Source organism: Conger conger, chromosome 9 (assembly GCF_963514075.1).
Source record: "Conger conger chromosome 9, fConCon1.1, whole genome shotgun sequence".
NCBI classification, from domain to species: Eukaryota; Metazoa; Chordata; class Actinopteri; order Anguilliformes; family Congridae; genus Conger; species Conger conger.
This window is the reverse complement of record NC_083768.1, coordinates 50,706,276-50,724,070: the sequence shown is the minus strand read 5'-3', so window position 1 is coordinate 50,724,070 and position 17,795 is coordinate 50,706,276. Positions and strand designations below refer to the sequence as shown.

Below are 17,795 nucleotides of genomic sequence, written 5' to 3'. Positions count from 1 at the left end.
TCTCTTCCCCTCTCTCTGCAGTCTTTTCTCTCTCACTCTCTCTTCCCCTATCTCCATTTCTCTCTCACTCACTCCCTCTCTCTCTCTCTCTCTCTCTGGGGAAAGCAGGGCTATCAGTGGGTCCTGCCAGTGGGCGCAGTACACCATTTCGACTGCAGGTGCGCTATGCGCAGAACGTGTATGCGTGTGTGAGTGAGTGTTTGTGTGTGTGTACGGGTCGGTTGGCCAGATAGGAACTGTGGCTGTCCTGCTGCTGCTACTACCGCCACTCCACAGTGTTTCAGAGAGAGAAGGAGAGAGGGAGGGGGGAAGAGAAGGGGAGAGACAGGCAGAGAGAGAGAGCTAAACAGTAGGCCTCACCAAATAAAGCCATGGACGCTTGCGTTTGGACTGCCCCCTGCACACTATAAATACGCTAGCCGCCTGGAGGTTCGGGTTTGGTGGCTGGAGCTCAGGACCGGGGAGCGGTTGGACTGACAGGCGTTTGAACCGGAGTTTTGAACTGCAGTGTCCTTCACGCGTGTCACCATGCCAAGGGTGGACGCCGACCTCAAACTGGACTTCAAAGATGTCCTTTTCAGACCCAAAAGGAGCAGTCTGAAGAGCAGGTCTGAGGTAGGATGGCCTCAAAATCCGGGCGAAACACACATACACGTACATATCAATGTTTGAATTGTGTGTGTGTGTGTGTGCGTATGGATCCTCCCCAACGTTATTAATTATTGAATTCATATTCATAAGGCATACAGAAACGCATTAGTGTTCCCGAGCACTGCAGTGGTATTAATAACTGCAGTAGAGAAGAGGACTAGGAGTGTATGGATTGTAAACCTGCCTTAGGACACACACTTCCTCCCCATTCATCGCTGTGTATGGTATGTGTATGTGACCTCAGGAGTGAATGGGGTTCACAGAGCTGCCGTAAGTCTGAACCCACATCTCTGTGTGTAATTACTGGTCGTTTCTAAACCTCAGAGATTGTCTTTAATCACGTAGGTCACTGAAGTCAGTGCTCCCACGCAGGGCACCCAGTGTACGACGCGGTGCTGTGGAGTTTCACAAAACAAGCCAGGGGCTCAAGGTGAAGCAACATGATACTGGCACGCAAGGACCGTGTTTAAAAATAGTGCTGAAGCTAACTGTCTCTGTTTACAGATTCCATAGGCTTCTCTCTCTCTCTCTCTCTCTCTCTCTCTCTCTCTCAGTCACATATACACACACACACTCTCTCTCTCTCTCTCTCTCTCTCTCTCTCTCTCCCTCGTTATGTACATGTGCTGCACAGTCAAACATTGTAAGTAAGAATCCTCCTCAGCCATTTTCATTCAGTGCCTGGAGCAAAGCTTGAGTATTATAATACCCCTGGACACCCGATACCGTTGCTCAGATACTGTGCCGTACATTAAAAGCTCCATTTACTATTTCTATTCACAATGACATAAAGCATAAAAGCACTGCGAGGCATTGTTAAGCAAGTCACGTCGGTTTTTAAGCCTGTATGGCGGGGCTCCCAAGTGGCTGAGCTGGTTAAGGTGCTGGCGCTGTTCACAGAAATTACTATAGGCATGTGGGGGGCCGCGGTGGTCAGGGGACTGAGTCAGTTGTCTTTGTCACAATGGGGAAGGCTTGGTTTAAGTCAGCAAGTTCCTCTGGTAATTGTTGCATTAGGGTCTGCCTAGCAACACACAAGGTCCCCAGCAAAGGCTAGCTGTTTTAACCCTTCATTCCAGTCCCTGCTAGCACTCTCCTGTAGTAGCCTACTGCCTTGTGCGTGGGGAGGATCACATGAGTGCAAGCACCTCAACCCCTAGTGCTCCTCATAGTGGTGAATAAGGTCTAAATTAAAATTTAGAATGAAAAATGGCTAAATGGTAAATGGTGAGTCAATGCATGGATGTTTTCTGTATTTCTTCAGTTCTGATAGAATTAACATACCTAAAAGAACATTTTCTACATGTCCAAGTCTGTATATTCATTTTCCCAAGAGCAACCGATCAATATGTTTCATGTTCAAATTAAGTCAAGCACTTAGCATGTCTGAACACTGCACACCGCGGTAAATATTGATTAGAGGATTAGTTCTGACCTCCATGCAATCCAAAGAGAATAGCCCACTCGCTATTGACCAATTGATGCTTCCATATCAATCGCCTGCGTTTCACACGGTGAATTAAACAATATGTAAAATAAGCAGACCTTTCTTTTTCTAGGCATCGGCAGGATGATGTCATGATGTGACTTGGACATATCAGGCAGGACAATTCTAAATGCGTCGCGTGCACTTGTCACAAGCGACCCGTAGAAATGGTCCAATGGCTCCAAAGTGACATTGCATGTGAAGCACCTCCCGTTCTTCACTTTAAAGGCTATCGATAGGTTGTCTGCTATTGTTGAGCTCACCGGTATATTCTTGCGAGACACACCCAATGTTCTGGCTATGTCTCTTTGATTTATTCAGATTTTCAGCCTAATTTTTTAAAGGCCATTACCGTGAACCAAAGAGCACACGGGTGGGTGATAAGATTTTAAGCCTTGTCGCACTGTTCAAGACAGATTCATTCACTCGCGTCTCTCTCCTATTTGCCGTCTGACCCCGCTGCGACTGGAGTGCCTCTCGATAACATGACCTCTCATCTCCTGACACCCTCTCGTATAAATATTTTATCGGTCTCACCTCCTTGTTTCACGGCATGACCTGAGCAGTCGCATGTATTAGAAAAATGTGTTTAAAACCAAGCTGCTGTGAGAGACGGAATAGCTAAGAGGTGATGATGCAACTGGGGCTCTGTGTAACACAAATGGAAACCATTGAAATGAAAGACTTGATAATAATTAAGTGAGTGCCCCAACCTCTAAATAATAAAAATCCAAAGATCGACCAGTGGGATTATTATAGCGAGATGGTAGTTTAGATACCTCAGTCAGATGGCTAGCTTGTTAGTCCAGTGTGACTTGAATGCCTATTTGACCTACTTATACATACAGTGGGCTCCAGAATTATTGGCACCCTTAATAAAAATGTGTAAAATGTGAGTATAATAAACAAATGGATAATGATCTATATGTTATGTTCAAAAATATGGGACTATATGGGACTTATATAGGCCTACTTTTATTTCAATCTCATGTACTCTCATGTTTCAATGTTTTTTATTTAGTATTCAAATTTTTTTTATTCTCAATAATTGTAAATAATCGTCAAACAAAGTGTAATTGGCAATGCAATTGCCATCTCAGTCTAAAGGAACTTTATTGTGTCATTCCATCACTTTGTGTTTCGCGAGAGTAAAAATGAGGTAACAAACATGCAAAATTCCTTTGTCAACCATCAGCATGGGAGAAGTCAATGAACTATCAATTCAGAGACCAAAAATGGTAATTGACCACCACAAAGCTGGTAATGGGTACAAAAAAATAGAAATAAAATAATACATAAATGTTTAAACATACCACTTAGCACTGCAAGTGCGATAATTAAAAGGCGTGAAACATATGGAATGGTTGCAAACTTGCCAGGAAGAGGATGCAAGTGTATATTATATTAGGCGCAACATGGCTCAGGCAGTAAGAGCAGTCGTCTGGCAGTTGGAGGGTTGCCGGTTCGATCCCCCGCCCGGGCGGTGTCGAAGTGTCCCTGAGCAAGACACCTAACCCCCAAATGCTCCTGACGAGCTGGTCGGGGCCTTGCATGGCAGCCAATCGCCGTTGGTGTGTGTGTGAGTGTGTGTATGAATGGGTGAATGGAGAAGCATCAATTGTACAGCGCTTTGGATAAAGGCGCTATAAAAATGCCTGCCATTTACCATTTACCATCCCCACAGGCGGCATGGAAGATGGGCCATAAGTAACCTAAGGATCACAGCTTAAGAATGGCAGCGATTGGTTGTGTCTTGGGGTTACCAATTAAAGAAAATGACAAACCTTTGGAAACATGGCAGGAAGACAGCTCTTACTGACCACAATAAAAATCTCATTGAAATTATGACTGGAAGAGAGTGCTATGGTCAGATGAAACCAAAATTGAACCATACATACCATCAACATGTTTGGCAGCAAAAGAGGAATGCATACAAGGAGAAGCACCTGATACCTACTGTTATATATATGGAGGTACCAGAAAATCTTGCCTCTGCTAGGAAGCTGAGACTTGGTCATTGGTAAATCCGATACAGTATATGTTTTGATTAGTTCTGAGTTGATCAAAACATTTTTTGGGGAAAAAGAAACATTGAAAAAGAAAAAGGAAAAGCTGAGAGGTTTTCACAGTCATTGTATTAAACTGAACGCATTTGTTTGTTGGATAATTTGTGTGGTGGATAACATTACACCCGCCATACCCAGAACAGTCAAGTGCACCTTCAAAAAGGGAGACTTTGGAGCCAGCAGGCCCTCAATCCCATAATGCACCGCTCGTGTTTACAAACAAGAGCCTCAGGCTTTTAAACACTCTTTACAGGAACCAAATGATAGATATTTTAATTTACCATAATTCATGTTTTGTTTTTCTCAGCAGAGTTTCCCTTTAAATATGCTTATTTGAAAGATTAAAAGTTAGGTAATTAACCCTCATTAATACCTTTTCTCAGATCATATGAGAATACGGCAAAGCGTAGCCTACACCTGCACTGCCTCCCCTAACAGCTGTGAAAGCACAGCAGCGACTGCTTACATCAGCATCTCCGTTAGCATTTCTCAGAGCTATGCAAAAATATTACAAATAATATTTCAACATATAACAGGTAAAGGCCTTGCTTTGTGCCACTGTTGCCTTATTCGGATGCCTTGCTCATGCTAAGTTTTGCCTTGCAAGGATAGTGAATGGAGTAACCCTCCTACAATTGGGTCAATCACAGCATGATATCGGCATTTATGATATCATGAAAAATGTAGCCCCGCATGAAAGTGGACACCATTATACCGAACTTGAAGTTGACCTTTGGATGAAAGACCCCTAATTTATCCTAGTTATTATCTTAGTTATACCCAAGGACATTCTGGAAACTGACATTTGTCTTACAAGGAAGCTATGACTGCCCAGACCGCTCTCTTGAAATATTTCAGCCTTTTTTAGAGTGGGCAGTTTTTTAAGGTGTTCATTTTTCTAACTTAAGATATATACTTTATTGAACCCTGTGGTATCATTTGTTCTCTTTAACCCATATTAGCTATTTAAGAGCAGTGGGGAGTTCTGAGGCTAGAGCCTTCCTCAAGGGAAATTGCAGGAGTATACCTAACCTGAGATTGTCTATCGGTGGGAGTAAACCAGAGAACCTAGAGGAATCCTCACACGAACATGGGGAGAACATTCAAACTCCAAGCAGAGAGGATCCAGCCAGCCAACAGGCAAACCAGAACTTTCTTCTTGTGAGGCAATAGTGCAGAGTTATCTGAATATTGGAGCCTATTAGAACTTGACATTTACTTCAGGTTTTCTGGAATAAAGAAAATCTATATATATCTTTTTAATGAACCCTGGGGAAAGCACTGTTTTGTTGGATGACAAAAACACACACCAAGTCAGTGACCCTGACCTGGAAAAAGCACTGGCCCATGCAACAAAGAGCTTTTTCTCTGAGATTATGTTCACATACAGCTACACTGAGTGCCTTTTGAAAGCACACACAGCCTTACCACTACACCTGAAAATATTTCTTGTACAAACATTATTACTGTATATAATTCCTTTCTACGCTGTGTATGTGCTGTCTGTCAGTTTGTGTGCATGTCAGCTGGGTTTATGAATCAGTGGAGAGAATCACGATGATAACTGTCATTGTCCTCATGCATTTGTCTTCCAGCATTCAATTTGTCTCCCTTTCATTTGTCTTCCTTTGATTCAGTGACATGTGACCTGACCCCGCTACATGTGGGAAATTGAGTCCCAGCTGCATTTGGCAGGAACTTTTTTTAATAACCTGCAGACTGCAGGCTTTGAACTCGGGGAGAGATATGAAAGACTCACCAAGCTGTCTTTTATCAGGTATATTATTGAATTCTGGTCTCATTAGCCCTTCCTGGCCTGGAGACCAGATCAGACGAACTCTCTGCTTGATGCTGTCACTCGGGCCTTCGTCAGTCCAGTCTAACCAGCTCGGAAGGTTCTAGGCTGCTGAGTAAATCATCACAGAGGGGAGGGGCCTCTCCACAGGGCCCAATGGCAGCTGAGTCCCATGCTAAAGTGAATTAGTAACATGGCAACATGGTAACATGGTGGTTAAATGTAAGCCTCTTTAGGCAACAATAAAACAAATGTGCATAATTTTTTTTATTATTCAGTAATTTAAATGTATTTTCAAATAAATTTTTATAAGCCTAAAATTCCCACTATAAAAGTTCACCCAAACTGTCTGGGTGTGGTAATGAGAACGGTCAATCAGCTATGACGTGCCCCCACTTTCCTAATGGGGAGGGATAAGGGGAGTGGTTATCCTCATGTGACTTACTACTAGGAGAACATTCTCAACCGGTTAAAATGCTTACTTCTCCAAAACTAAAGAACAGGCATATTTAACACTTTCATTGTGTTTCTGTAATGCCCTCTTGTCCATCCATCCATCCATCCATCATCACCCGCTTATCCGGAGTCGGGTCGCGGGGGCAGTAGGCAAAGCCGGGTATTCCAGGCGTCCCTCTCCCCAGCAACGCATTCTAGCTCCTCCTGGGGGATCCCGAGGCGTTCCCTGGCCAGGAGAGATATATAATCTCTCCAGCTGGCTCTGGGTCTCCCTCGGGGTCTCCGCCCAGTTGGATGAGGCCGGAAAACCTCCAAAGGGAGGCGCCCGGGAGGCATCCTGATCAGATGCCCGAACCACCTCAATTGGCTCCTTTCGACGCGAAGGAGCAGCGGCTCTACTCCGAGCTCCCTCCGGATGTCCGAGCTCCTCACATCTCTAAGGCTGAGCCCGGCCACCCTACGGAGGAAGCTCATTTCGGCCGCTTGTATACGCGATCTCGTTCTTTCGGTCACTACCCAAAGCTTGTGACCATAGGTGAGGGTTGGGACGTAGATCGACCAGTAAATCGAGAGCTTCGCCTTCCGGCTCAGCTCCCTCTTCACCACAACGGTCCGGTGCAGCGTCAGCAGTAATGCGCCTGTCGATCTCACGCTCCCTTCTACCCTCACTCGTGAACAAGACCCCGAGATACTTCACTTGGGGCAAAGACTCGTTCCCAACCCGGAGGGAGCAATCCACCGTTTTCCGGCAGAGAACCATGGCCTCGGACTTGGAGGTGCTGACTCTCATCCCGGCCGCTTCACACTCGGCTGCAAACCGCTCCAGTGCGTGCTGAAGGTCACGGTCCGATGAAGCCAGCAGAACCACATCATCCGCAAAAAGCAGAGATGCGATTCTGAGGTCACCAAACCGGACACTCTCCTCACCTCGGCTGCGCCTTGAGATCCTGTCCATGAATACCACAAACAGGACCGGTGACAAGGGGCAACCCACCGGAAACGTGCTTGACTTTGTGCCGAGAATGCGGACACAGCTCTCACTTTGGTTATACAGGGACCTGATGGCTCGTAACAACGGCCCCGGTACCCCATACTCCCGCAGTACACCCCACAGGGTTCCCCGGGGGACACAGTTGAAAGCCTTCTCCAAGTCCACAAAGCACATGTGGACTGGATGGGCAAACTCCCATGACCCCGCCAGCAACCCTGCCAAGGTAAAGAGCTGGTCCACCGTTCCACGGCCTGGACGGAAGCCACATTGCTCCTCCTGAATCCGAGGTTCGACCGTCGGTCGGAGCCTCCTTTCCAGTACCCTAGAGTAAGCTTTCCCAGGGAGGCTGAGGAGTGTGATACCCCGGTAATTGGAGCACACCCTTCGGTCCCCCTTCTTGAAAATGGGGACCACCACCCCGGTCTGCCACTCTACAGGTACTGTCCCCGACCTCCACGCGACACTGAAAAGGCGTGTCAGCCAAGACAGCCCAACAATGTCCAGAGCCTTCAGCATCTCAGGGCGAATCTCATCTACACCCGGCGACTTGCCACTGAGGAGCTTTTTGACTACCTCAGCAACTTCCGCCAGGGATATAGGTGCAGATTCCCCTGAGTCTTCAGGCTCTGCCTCTTCCACAGAGGACGTGTTGATCGGGTTCAGGAGCTCCTCGAAGTGCTCTTTCCACCGCCCGACAATATCCCCAGTCCGGGTCAGCAGTTCTCCTCCCCTGCTGAAAACAGCCTGAGACAAGCCCTGCTTTCCCTTTCTGAGTCGTCGGATGGTTTGCCAGAACTTCCTCGAGGCCAACCGAAAGTCCTTCTCCATAGCCTCCCCGAACTCCTCCCATCCTCCTCCTGCCCTCTTGTGTGAATTGTATATAAAACCCTGGAGTGTGACCAACCACCATGTTACTCCTTTAAGCAAATATGGTTTGACTTTCTTTGGCCCTGTGTCCTACAGGTGGACCTGCAGAGGACCTTCACATTCCGTAACTCCAAACAGACCTACCATGGCATCCCCATCATTGCTGCCAACATGGACACCACAGGCACTTTTGAGATGGCCAGGGTGCTGAGCAAAGTGAGTAAACACAGCTCTCTCTATCTATTGCGCTGTACTGGAGAGGGGAAAACTACTGACATCACCTCCAGGGCAGAAATATGGGCTGACACAGCTCAGACCAAAAATTAAACAATAATCCACATGCAACATATTTACAATACACACACAGAATACCATGCACGCACAACAAAAATATAAACTTGGCATCATGTGTCCCCCTTTCTCCCCTTTTCTCCCTCTCTCTCTCTCTCTCTCTCTCTCTCGCTCTTGCTCTCTCTCTCTCTCTCTCTCTCTCCCCTATTTTTATGGTTTTAACCCATTACTTGCAGTCATAATGACACTTTGACACACCCTGGAGCTACAGATTCATCCCCCTTCCCTCTGAACTGCATACACTACATCCATACATGTGGACTTTCTAGATTACCTGCTAGTTTAATACCCAAACTGTTACCATCTCAACCTATAGGCCAGCAGAGGATGGCCATCTCCCAATAGCTGGGTTCCTCTCAAGATTTTTTCTCACTACTGTTTGAGATTTTTTCTCCTACTAGGGAGTAGGAGTACCTCATATGCTATTTGGGGGGTTAGGACAGATATTTTACATTTTTCTTCCCTTTTGATACTATGTAAAGCATCTTTTGGACAGTCTGTTGTGAAAACAGCCATAAACAAATAAAATTGAATTGAATTAATTGATAATCATTGCAAAGTCTTTTACCTTTTGACATCTTGAATCCTTTCCCATCTCATGTCGGTTTAGAGCCAGAGTTACACCCACCACACACTGGCCACTGTTGTGACTCATGTCCCTCTGCGCTTCTCTCTCTCAGCACACACTCTTCACCGCCATTCAGAAACACTACTCTGTGGAGGAGTGGAAGACATTTGCAGCCAACCATCCAGAATGTATAGAGGTATGGCATGTGTATTGCAGTTAGAGAGGTTACTGTAGTGAACAGTGGGGCGGCCTGTAGCGTAGTGTTAAGGTAAATGACTGGGACAGGCAAGGTTGGTGGTTTGAATCCCAGTGTAGCCACAATAAGATCCGCACAGCCGTTGGGCCCTTGAGTAAGGCCCTTAACCCCGCATTGCTCCAGGGGAGGATTGTCTCCTGCTTAGTCTAATCAACTGTATGTCGCTCTGGATAAGAGCGTCTGCCAAATGCCAATAATGTAATGTAACAAAAGGTTCAAGGTTTTGTTTTAGATACACAATCTGCATTTCTCCAGCAAATAAACCATGATATTTTCAGAATGCGCAAATTACAAGCAATTTAAGAAACTCTGCACATTGAATGCCCTGTATACATTTAGAATGAAAGTCAAATAACACCAATTAAACACTGATGGCAGCAAGCTGCATCATGGGTGTCCTAGGCATACCATAGCTGGTTGTGGAATGGTCATTATTGAGTGGATCTGATTTGATTGTTGCGTTTCTCCAGCACATAGCCGCTAGCTCAGGCAGTGGCCAGGCAGACCTGGAGAGACTGTGCGGTATCCTGGAGGCAGTGCCTCTCATCAAGTACATCTGTCTGGACGTGGCTAACGGCTACTCAGAGCACTTTGTGGAGTTCGTCAAAACAGTCCGGAGCAAGTTCCCCAGCCACACGATCATGGTGAGGCCACAGACATTCAGAAAGTTTTCTTCATGTCATCTCTTCTCTAGTCAAGACCACAGATGCTGTAAAATGTAGCTTTCTTCCCTGACAGTCTATATTTATACATTAGGTATTTAAACACAAGCTTTGAAATGAAACAATAAGTTGGTAAACACAGAATTCACCATATGATGAGCCCAGATTGGATACTGGATTGTAGAAGGAGGCTTGACAGATTGAAGGGACTACTGTGGGATTTATTGGCCACTGAGGTGAGGTGTGGGGGGTAATCTCTGGGCTGGACTTGGCCACAGACTTGACCACTGCGGCCATGCATTCTACTGTTTTACCCATCAATAATTCAACATGGATCATTTTACAGGTAGATAAAGTCATTTTCCAATCCAGGAGAATCCGATACACCTGAACGCTGTTTCAGGGCACACAGGCTCCGACAACCTCCGTTTCCTGATAGACGTTTCCCCTGTGTTGTGTTTCCGTCCTGTTCCCATGATGCTCTCTGTTCGGCTCCCGGCAGGCTGGCAACGTGGTAACCGGAGAAATGGTGGAGGAGCTAATCCTCACCGGCGCTGACATCATCAAAGTGGGCATCGGGCCAGGTCTGTACCCGTCCCTGCGAAGGGGGGAGAGGGGGTCCCCCGCAACGTCCATCATTCAGAACAGACCCCTTATATCCTTACCCCCCGGAAGTGCGCAATTCTGAGACATTATTAACGCTGATTAGACTACTTACTAAGTCAGTATGCAAGCCTATTATATGCATTGAAAGGCTTTAAATACAGGTGTATTAGACTGCAGTGATGAGCAGTTAAGAATCAATGAAATTGTTTGGCTTTGCTCTCCTGCTGGGACCAATCAGGAACCGCGTAATTAGACCGCACCGCTCGACGGTTTGCCATTTGATGGCAGCGTTGTAATGATTCCACCTGGGATCCGCAGGTTCCGTGTGCACGACGCGCATTAAGACCGGGGTCGGTTACCCCCAGCTCAGCGCGGTGATCGAGTGCGCCGACTCCGCCCACGGCCTCAAAGGACACATCATCTCAGTAAGCCGCCTCACTCCAAACGCAACTCCCCGGTCTCCAAAGGTAGACCTGGGAAAGACTAGCAGTAGGCCATTTTTAACTGGGCACATATTGACCTATGTGCCACTTATTTACCATTTCTTAAATACAGTCAAGAATCAAATGAGAGTCAAGTAAATATTACCATAAATATTGTCTGCACTGCTACAGTAACACAAGAGGGCAGCATTTACCTTCCATATTATGATCTGCTTATATTTCTAGAAAATTGAAGACTTTGACTTTTAATTATGTTGGTGTGACAGTGTAGAACTAACAAGCAAGATTTTAGCTGAGCTGATGTGTTTATGTAGTCCTATATGTTGCATTAAATGGCAATTATTTCAATATATATTTCTGAGAGGTCCCAGCACAGATATTAATTGGACCAAACAAAAATATGCCTGGTCAGATTCCCCCTCTCATCCATATTTTTCTTTCAGCAGAAAGAGGTGGTACATTTTGCTAGTGTGCCTGTTTTACATCAAACTGACATTGTAACATCCAGCACCAACATTTCCCGATAATGCACAGACCTTCTGCGTCAAAAACCCTTCTGAAACGGATCTCATCCAGGATTTATATCCATACTGTTCTCCTTTTCCAGGACGGAGGCTGCAGTTGTCCCGGCGATGTGGCTAAAGCATTCGGTGAGTTTTAGCTCTCTTCATCCCTTACCTCACACCAGAGTGGTGTGACCATTCACAGTGTCTAATTCTCATTATAGTCATTATGATCACTAACCCTTTCTGAAGAGTAGGCTTTTTGGAATGCAGTGAGTTCAAAATTCCAAGTCAGTGTTCTAGAATTCCATTGCTTTCAGTTATTGTGACATCAGCATTAGAATGTTCCTTTAAAAACAGTCTAATCACATATTTTATTTTATACTTACACCTTAAAGGTATTATAAGTCATTTTGCACTTCTAACGGCTCATGAATATATTGATGAGGGTTTAGTGAGGATTTTATGATTCTGTGACTGAGCGTGAACCTTTAATTAGGGTACCAGATAAATCCCCACACAGCTTCCCATGCACACTACCCTACCCATGGCCCTCAGCTCACAGGACTGGGTTTTGAATGTCCATCTAACTGCATCAGAACAGAAAAGATAAACGCATTCTGTTGAAGGGACCGATTGGATGGTAATTTGAACCAGGCGGCTGCCCACTTGGGCGGTTGCCATGGTTTTGGGTCACAGTGCCATCTGTGCTGGTAGCAGGTAGGCTGGGAGCTGGCTGGCAATGCCACAGGGCTGGAAAAAAAGCTTCATTAATTTGAGAGGTTTATTTTTACTCCCAAATTATGACCATCTCTCAGGTAATGGTCTATAATTTATTAATTTGTAAGAATTTGCTGTGACAGAAATAGGGCAGTGGTGCCAAATAAATAGGGGTATAAAATTTGACAAAAATTTTATTTGACAATAAAAAATCATTCAGTTCAACGTGTAAGATAACAACTATAAGATTAGAATGTTCTAAACAAACCATTCTAATGCTGATGTAACAATCACTTACCATTAGTTGAAAGCAATGGAGTTCTAGAACACTGACTCAGAATAAAAAAAAAACATTCCAATATAACCTTCTTGTAAAAGGATTAACTTTATTCTCTGCTTAGCAGTGTTTAGTTACTCCTCATATGAGACCTGAGCAGACACGCATGAGGAGAAAGATCTGGAATGACGGTGTGGTGTGACCCTGTTTCCATGGCTGCAGGGGCCGGGGCGGACTTCGTGATGATGGGGGGCATGCTGGCGGGGCACGACCAGTGCGCCGGTGAGCTCATCGAAAAGAACGGGAAGAAGGTGAAGCTGTTCTACGGCATGAGCTCTGACACCGCCATGAAGAAGTATGTGGGAGGCGTAGCAGAATACAGGTGAGAAAACCGGTCGCCAGACTGCTCTCAAAATGTTTATCCGTAGCCTAGGCAACATGAACTATCTGTCTGAAGCATTGAAAGACATGCCATAGTGCAGCCAAAATTAAACCAATGTCTGAAACAATGAATTTTTTTTTGAAAACACACACAAAAAGCCCCCACAAAAACTGTTACTGATTAAAACCTAGTCTTGGTTCTTTTGACCCTCTAACTGTATAAAATGCACTTTTCCATGCAGATGCCAAACTTTTACTTCTTGTACCTCAGGCTCTAAAATTAGACGTTTATCACAGATTTGTCATATGCATGGATAAAAATCTCGTAATTTTGGAAACAACAACCAAAGTGTCAAAATATTTATATTACAATAATTGTGTGTATATTTAAACTGTTGGGTTCAATTAGACCCCAAATATAAAAGCAGTCATAACATTTAAAAAATCATTATAGGAGGGTTAATACAGTACATGATACAGTTTGATGCAACAAATACTACTGGTGTTTCTCTTAGCTTCTACCAATGAGCCCCACTCTGCTGTGTGGCTCCCCCTAGTGGCCTTTCAGTCAAATTGACTATCTGTTTCAAGTCTCCCCTCTGGATGGCTTAAATTGAAGCATTAAAAAACATTCTAGTCACAGTCTATTTTACTCATTTCAATGAATTTCTCCTTTGGGAAATTCATTTAAACTGTACGGGGCTGTATAAGTGCATTGTAAATGTCTTATATGTTGTGCAAAGAGTGCTTCAATGAGAATCAGTCTTAAATGCACAATGTGTGCTTGGTGCATCAAACAGAAAGTTATTATTTGGAGTTATTTTGAAATGCAAATCCCTCAGACGTTTTTTCCCTTGCAGAACCGTTGTCGATTTCCCTTAGGTGCAGTAAGGTTTCCGAACTGTAGTCATTCAAACAAGATATCAATTGAACAATTTAGGAACAAATGCATTGAAATGTGTACATTTACACACAGGGTAAAGATAAATAGTACCAATGAACAAAATGTCATTATCTGCTTATAAACCCCCCCAAAATATTCTTAAATTTCCTCAATTCTTCAATTTCCTCAACACAGACGATTATCAGCGATTAAAGCAATTTGCATTCTAATGCGCAGTGTCCTGGATCGATGATGATGATTTTGCGACCACGCTCTGCAGCATTTCTCCTTACTGTGCTAGATTAGGAAACACCAGGCAGGCTAGAGTAATGCTTGGCTATTATATTCCCAAACAATAAGCAATCTTTTAGACCAGTTAAATGAATGTAAGACCGTTGTGTCGCGGTAATGTTACTTGGTTGTTTGGGGAGGGTCACACTGTCATTGTCTCGGCCTGTTCCACCAGGGCCTCGGAGGGGAGGACGGTGGAGGTGCCTTATAGGGGCGATGTGGAAGATACCATCCGGGACATCCTGGGGGGGCTGCGCTCCACCTGCACCTACGTGGGAGCGGCCAAACTGAAGGAGCTGAGCCGCAGGACTACTTTCATTAGAGTCACACAGCAGTCCAGCCACATGTTCACCTAGCACACACACACGCACATATACACATACACATACACACACATGAGTACCCACACACGCACACACACACACACACTGAAGCAGCTGAGCCACAGGACTACTTTCATTAGAGTCACACAGCAGTCCAGCCACATGTTCACCTAGCACACACATACACACACGCACACATACACATACACATACACATACACATACACATACACACACATGAGTACCCACACACGCACACACACACACACACACTGAAGCAGCTGAGCCACAGGACTACTTTCATTAGAGTCACACAGGAGTCCAGCCACATGTTCACCTAGCACACACACGTGCACATACACACATACAAATGCACACGCACACATACACACACACACTCATACACACGCATGCACACACACATATACACACACGCACACACACACATACACGCACACGCACGCGCACACACGCATGCACACACAAATGCACACGCATGAACACACATACACATGCACACACATTCACACATTCAAACACACATGCACGTGCACACAAACATAAAAGCATGCACACATGCATGTACACACACACACGCCAACATTTCCCAATATATAGCAAGAGGAACATCTCTCCTGCTGTGTTGAATATTAGACTTTATATTGCTATTCAACATGTTCTTCCCAGGTGGAACTATACATTCTTTTTAGAACAGGCTCTACATGGACCTGAAGAATACATACACCCATCCCTTAGTTCTTATTTTATGTAAAAACAAATTATACTGGATTCTGCATTTTTCTCAGGACACTTGGCAACTTAAACGTCAATACATGCCATATTTTATTAGAAAAGCATATCCAGTTGTTTATGGAGTGGGCATTTGTGGCAAAATGCTGCATAGCACACACTGAAAGCATGATTCAAACCCTTTAACAGACAGCTTTTATCTGAGCATGTGCAATGGCATATATAAAAACTGTAACGGACTTATCTTGTCTCAAGACAAGCTCTCAATGTAGGGAAAAATAGGGGAAAACCAAGCCCTGGGAACACCGTTCGGAGAGGCTTCCGGAAGTTTCCCTGGAGGAATGGGAAAGGACCCTGTTGATAATTCTGTTCGAGGTCTTGGACCTCGTTTGACAAAAACCAAGCGTTAATGAAGCCACTTCTGTTGTGTGGCTTGCTCCCACACTGGGTGTGCTGGGCAATGCTAATAAGAATGCTAATGCTAATGGAATGCGGTAATGAATGTACTGTAGGCATCTGAAATGTTACATTAAAGGAACAACTATTTAATCATACCATTTAGGCATACCATTATGATTTATGTTTTGGAATCTTGAGTGACAAAAGAAAAACGTGTCCTACTGGATTTGACAATGATAAATGAAATAAGTAAACTATGAAATTCAAACATTGTAGGCTATCGCATCAGCAAGTAATTTACTTCTGCCAAAGGTATTAAGGTGCATTTTACAATCTGTTCTTTTGAGTGTGTCTGAAATGAACAACAAAGAACACAGATTTCACTATAGCCTTTCGATAAATTGCCTTTCATGTTCATTGTTATGAGGGTGGAGAATGTTCTGGGCCAGTGAAAGGGTTAATAGCTTAAGCACAGTGAGACTGCTCAGGATAATTTCCTTTACCAATCAGCCGTCACCTGCAGGCCACTGATTAGCACTGATTACACTTTCTGAAGGAGGTATTCAACGGAACGATTTGCCATTTTGTGTCCCTGACAGCCTCCTTATCAAATGGCCATAACCTATTTGCGTCATGATACTGAATGGTAAAAGTGCTGGATACAGCACACATCTGGTATAGGAGAGAGAGAGCTGTGTATGTGTGTGTTTAGTGAGAGTGTACAGACCATAGGCCTGTCTGTATGAGAGAAAGAGAGAGGAAGGTAGTGCAAGAAGTGATTGAATTCAGTCAATTTCACACATACTGTAGCCTACAGCGTGTGTCTCAGTGGCCAAAGGATTTATTTTGAGAAGCTTCTAATGAGGAAAGTATTGCATCATATAATTAAAACCAGGACAGGATTGAATTAAAAAATAGTGTGGAGAGAAATAATGTGTACACGTGGACCTTTTCATTGCTCAAACACAGCACTGCAAATCTATAATCACACATTAAAATCAAAAAGTTTCTCTCAAGTAGACAATATTAGTTTGTTTTAAGTTACAGTTTGCTTGACAAAAGACATTTCTTACCTCACTGGCAAATCTTGAAATGAGTAAAACTGCCTCACCTCATTGGCAATATTTTAGTCATTAGCAAAAAAGTAATAGAAATAAGATATACGTATGACTAAATTACTTACAGAGACTGAAGTATTTTTTAGGGTTTTGTAGTGTTCAGTGTGCTGACCAGAGGTGGAAAATCCAGGTTCAGACAGTAAAAGTCCCCAACAATATTTTGTTCCAATCAATTAATTAGCACAATTTGTCAGCTAGGAGCTAGAATTAATCAGTGAAATCAGCCGACAGGCGGAAGAAAATCATGGCAGGACATTTACTTTCAATGGATCGATGTTGAGACCATGCTGTGCAGAATTTTTCCTTACTGTGCTAGATTAGGAAACAGCAGGCAGGCTAGACTAACGCTTGCTTGATGGTGCTTTGGGGGTATTTCTTTTGATTGGTCTTGGCTATTATATTCCCAAACAATAAGCAATCTGACCCCTGGACTTGCCACCTCTGGTGCTGAAATGCCCTATAGCAGGCATCATCAAATCACGGTCCTCGAGGTCCAAGTTCTGCCGGTTTCCCAACCTCTCTTTACCTGGGAGTCGGGTGTGAAGACCGCCTGGCCGCTCAGTCAAACTAATTGTTCAGCTGATTACCCGGGTGAAAAGAAAACCAGGGCCGGATTTGGATTGGAGGTCCAGATTTGATGATGGCTGCCCTATAGTGTGGTGGAGGTGCAGTGAACCGTACACACACTCCAGCACAATGACTGCACATCTCAGCTGGAGGACTGTAGTGGAGTGGCAGCTGACAGAATGTGCTTAACCCCACCCTCACAGGAGAACATGTTATAGGGATGGAACAGATATGAAGGGTATGAATATGTTTATAATTACAGTACAAGAATGGGCTGGGCAAGGGCAAGAACTGGGCAAGAATACGAGATAAAGACAATATAAGAACACCAATAGTATTTGTGCAGTTTCCTAACTGTAGGAACTGTTTATCTTTAGGTTTGAAT

The 17,795-nt window shown here is 44.4% G+C and overlaps 1 protein-coding gene across 1 annotated transcript; it reads left to right on the top strand.

Annotated features, from left to right (window-relative positions):
* The first annotated feature begins 208 nt into the window (after nt 1-208).
* Nucleotides 209-15,880, top strand: gmpr (guanosine monophosphate reductase). Its single transcript, XM_061254505.1, has 9 exons — nt 209-615; nt 8,409-8,528; nt 9,344-9,427; nt 9,958-10,131; nt 10,652-10,733; nt 11,074-11,180; nt 11,806-11,848; nt 12,921-13,080; nt 14,429-15,880. The coding sequence occupies exons 1-9, from the start codon at nt 529-531 to the stop codon at nt 14,607-14,609; spliced, it is 1,038 nt and encodes a 345-aa protein (XP_061110489.1). The 5' UTR covers nt 209-528; the 3' UTR covers nt 14,610-15,880.
* The last annotated feature ends 1,915 nt before the right edge of the window (nt 15,881-17,795 follow it).

Bases quoted from the DNA above. Each gene is read 5' to 3' on its own strand.
- gmpr (XM_061254505.1), top strand. From the start codon at position 529: ATGCCAAGGGTGGACGCCGACCTCAAACTGGACTTCAAAGATGTCCTT. The intron at 11,181-11,805 runs GTAAGCCGCCTC...CTCCTTTTCCAG, and splicing joins TCAAAGGACACATCATCTCA to GACGGAGGCTGCAGTTGTCC. The intron at 13,081-14,428 runs GTGAGAAAACCG...CTGTTCCACCAG, and splicing joins GGAGGCGTAGCAGAATACAG to GGCCTCGGAGGGGAGGACGG.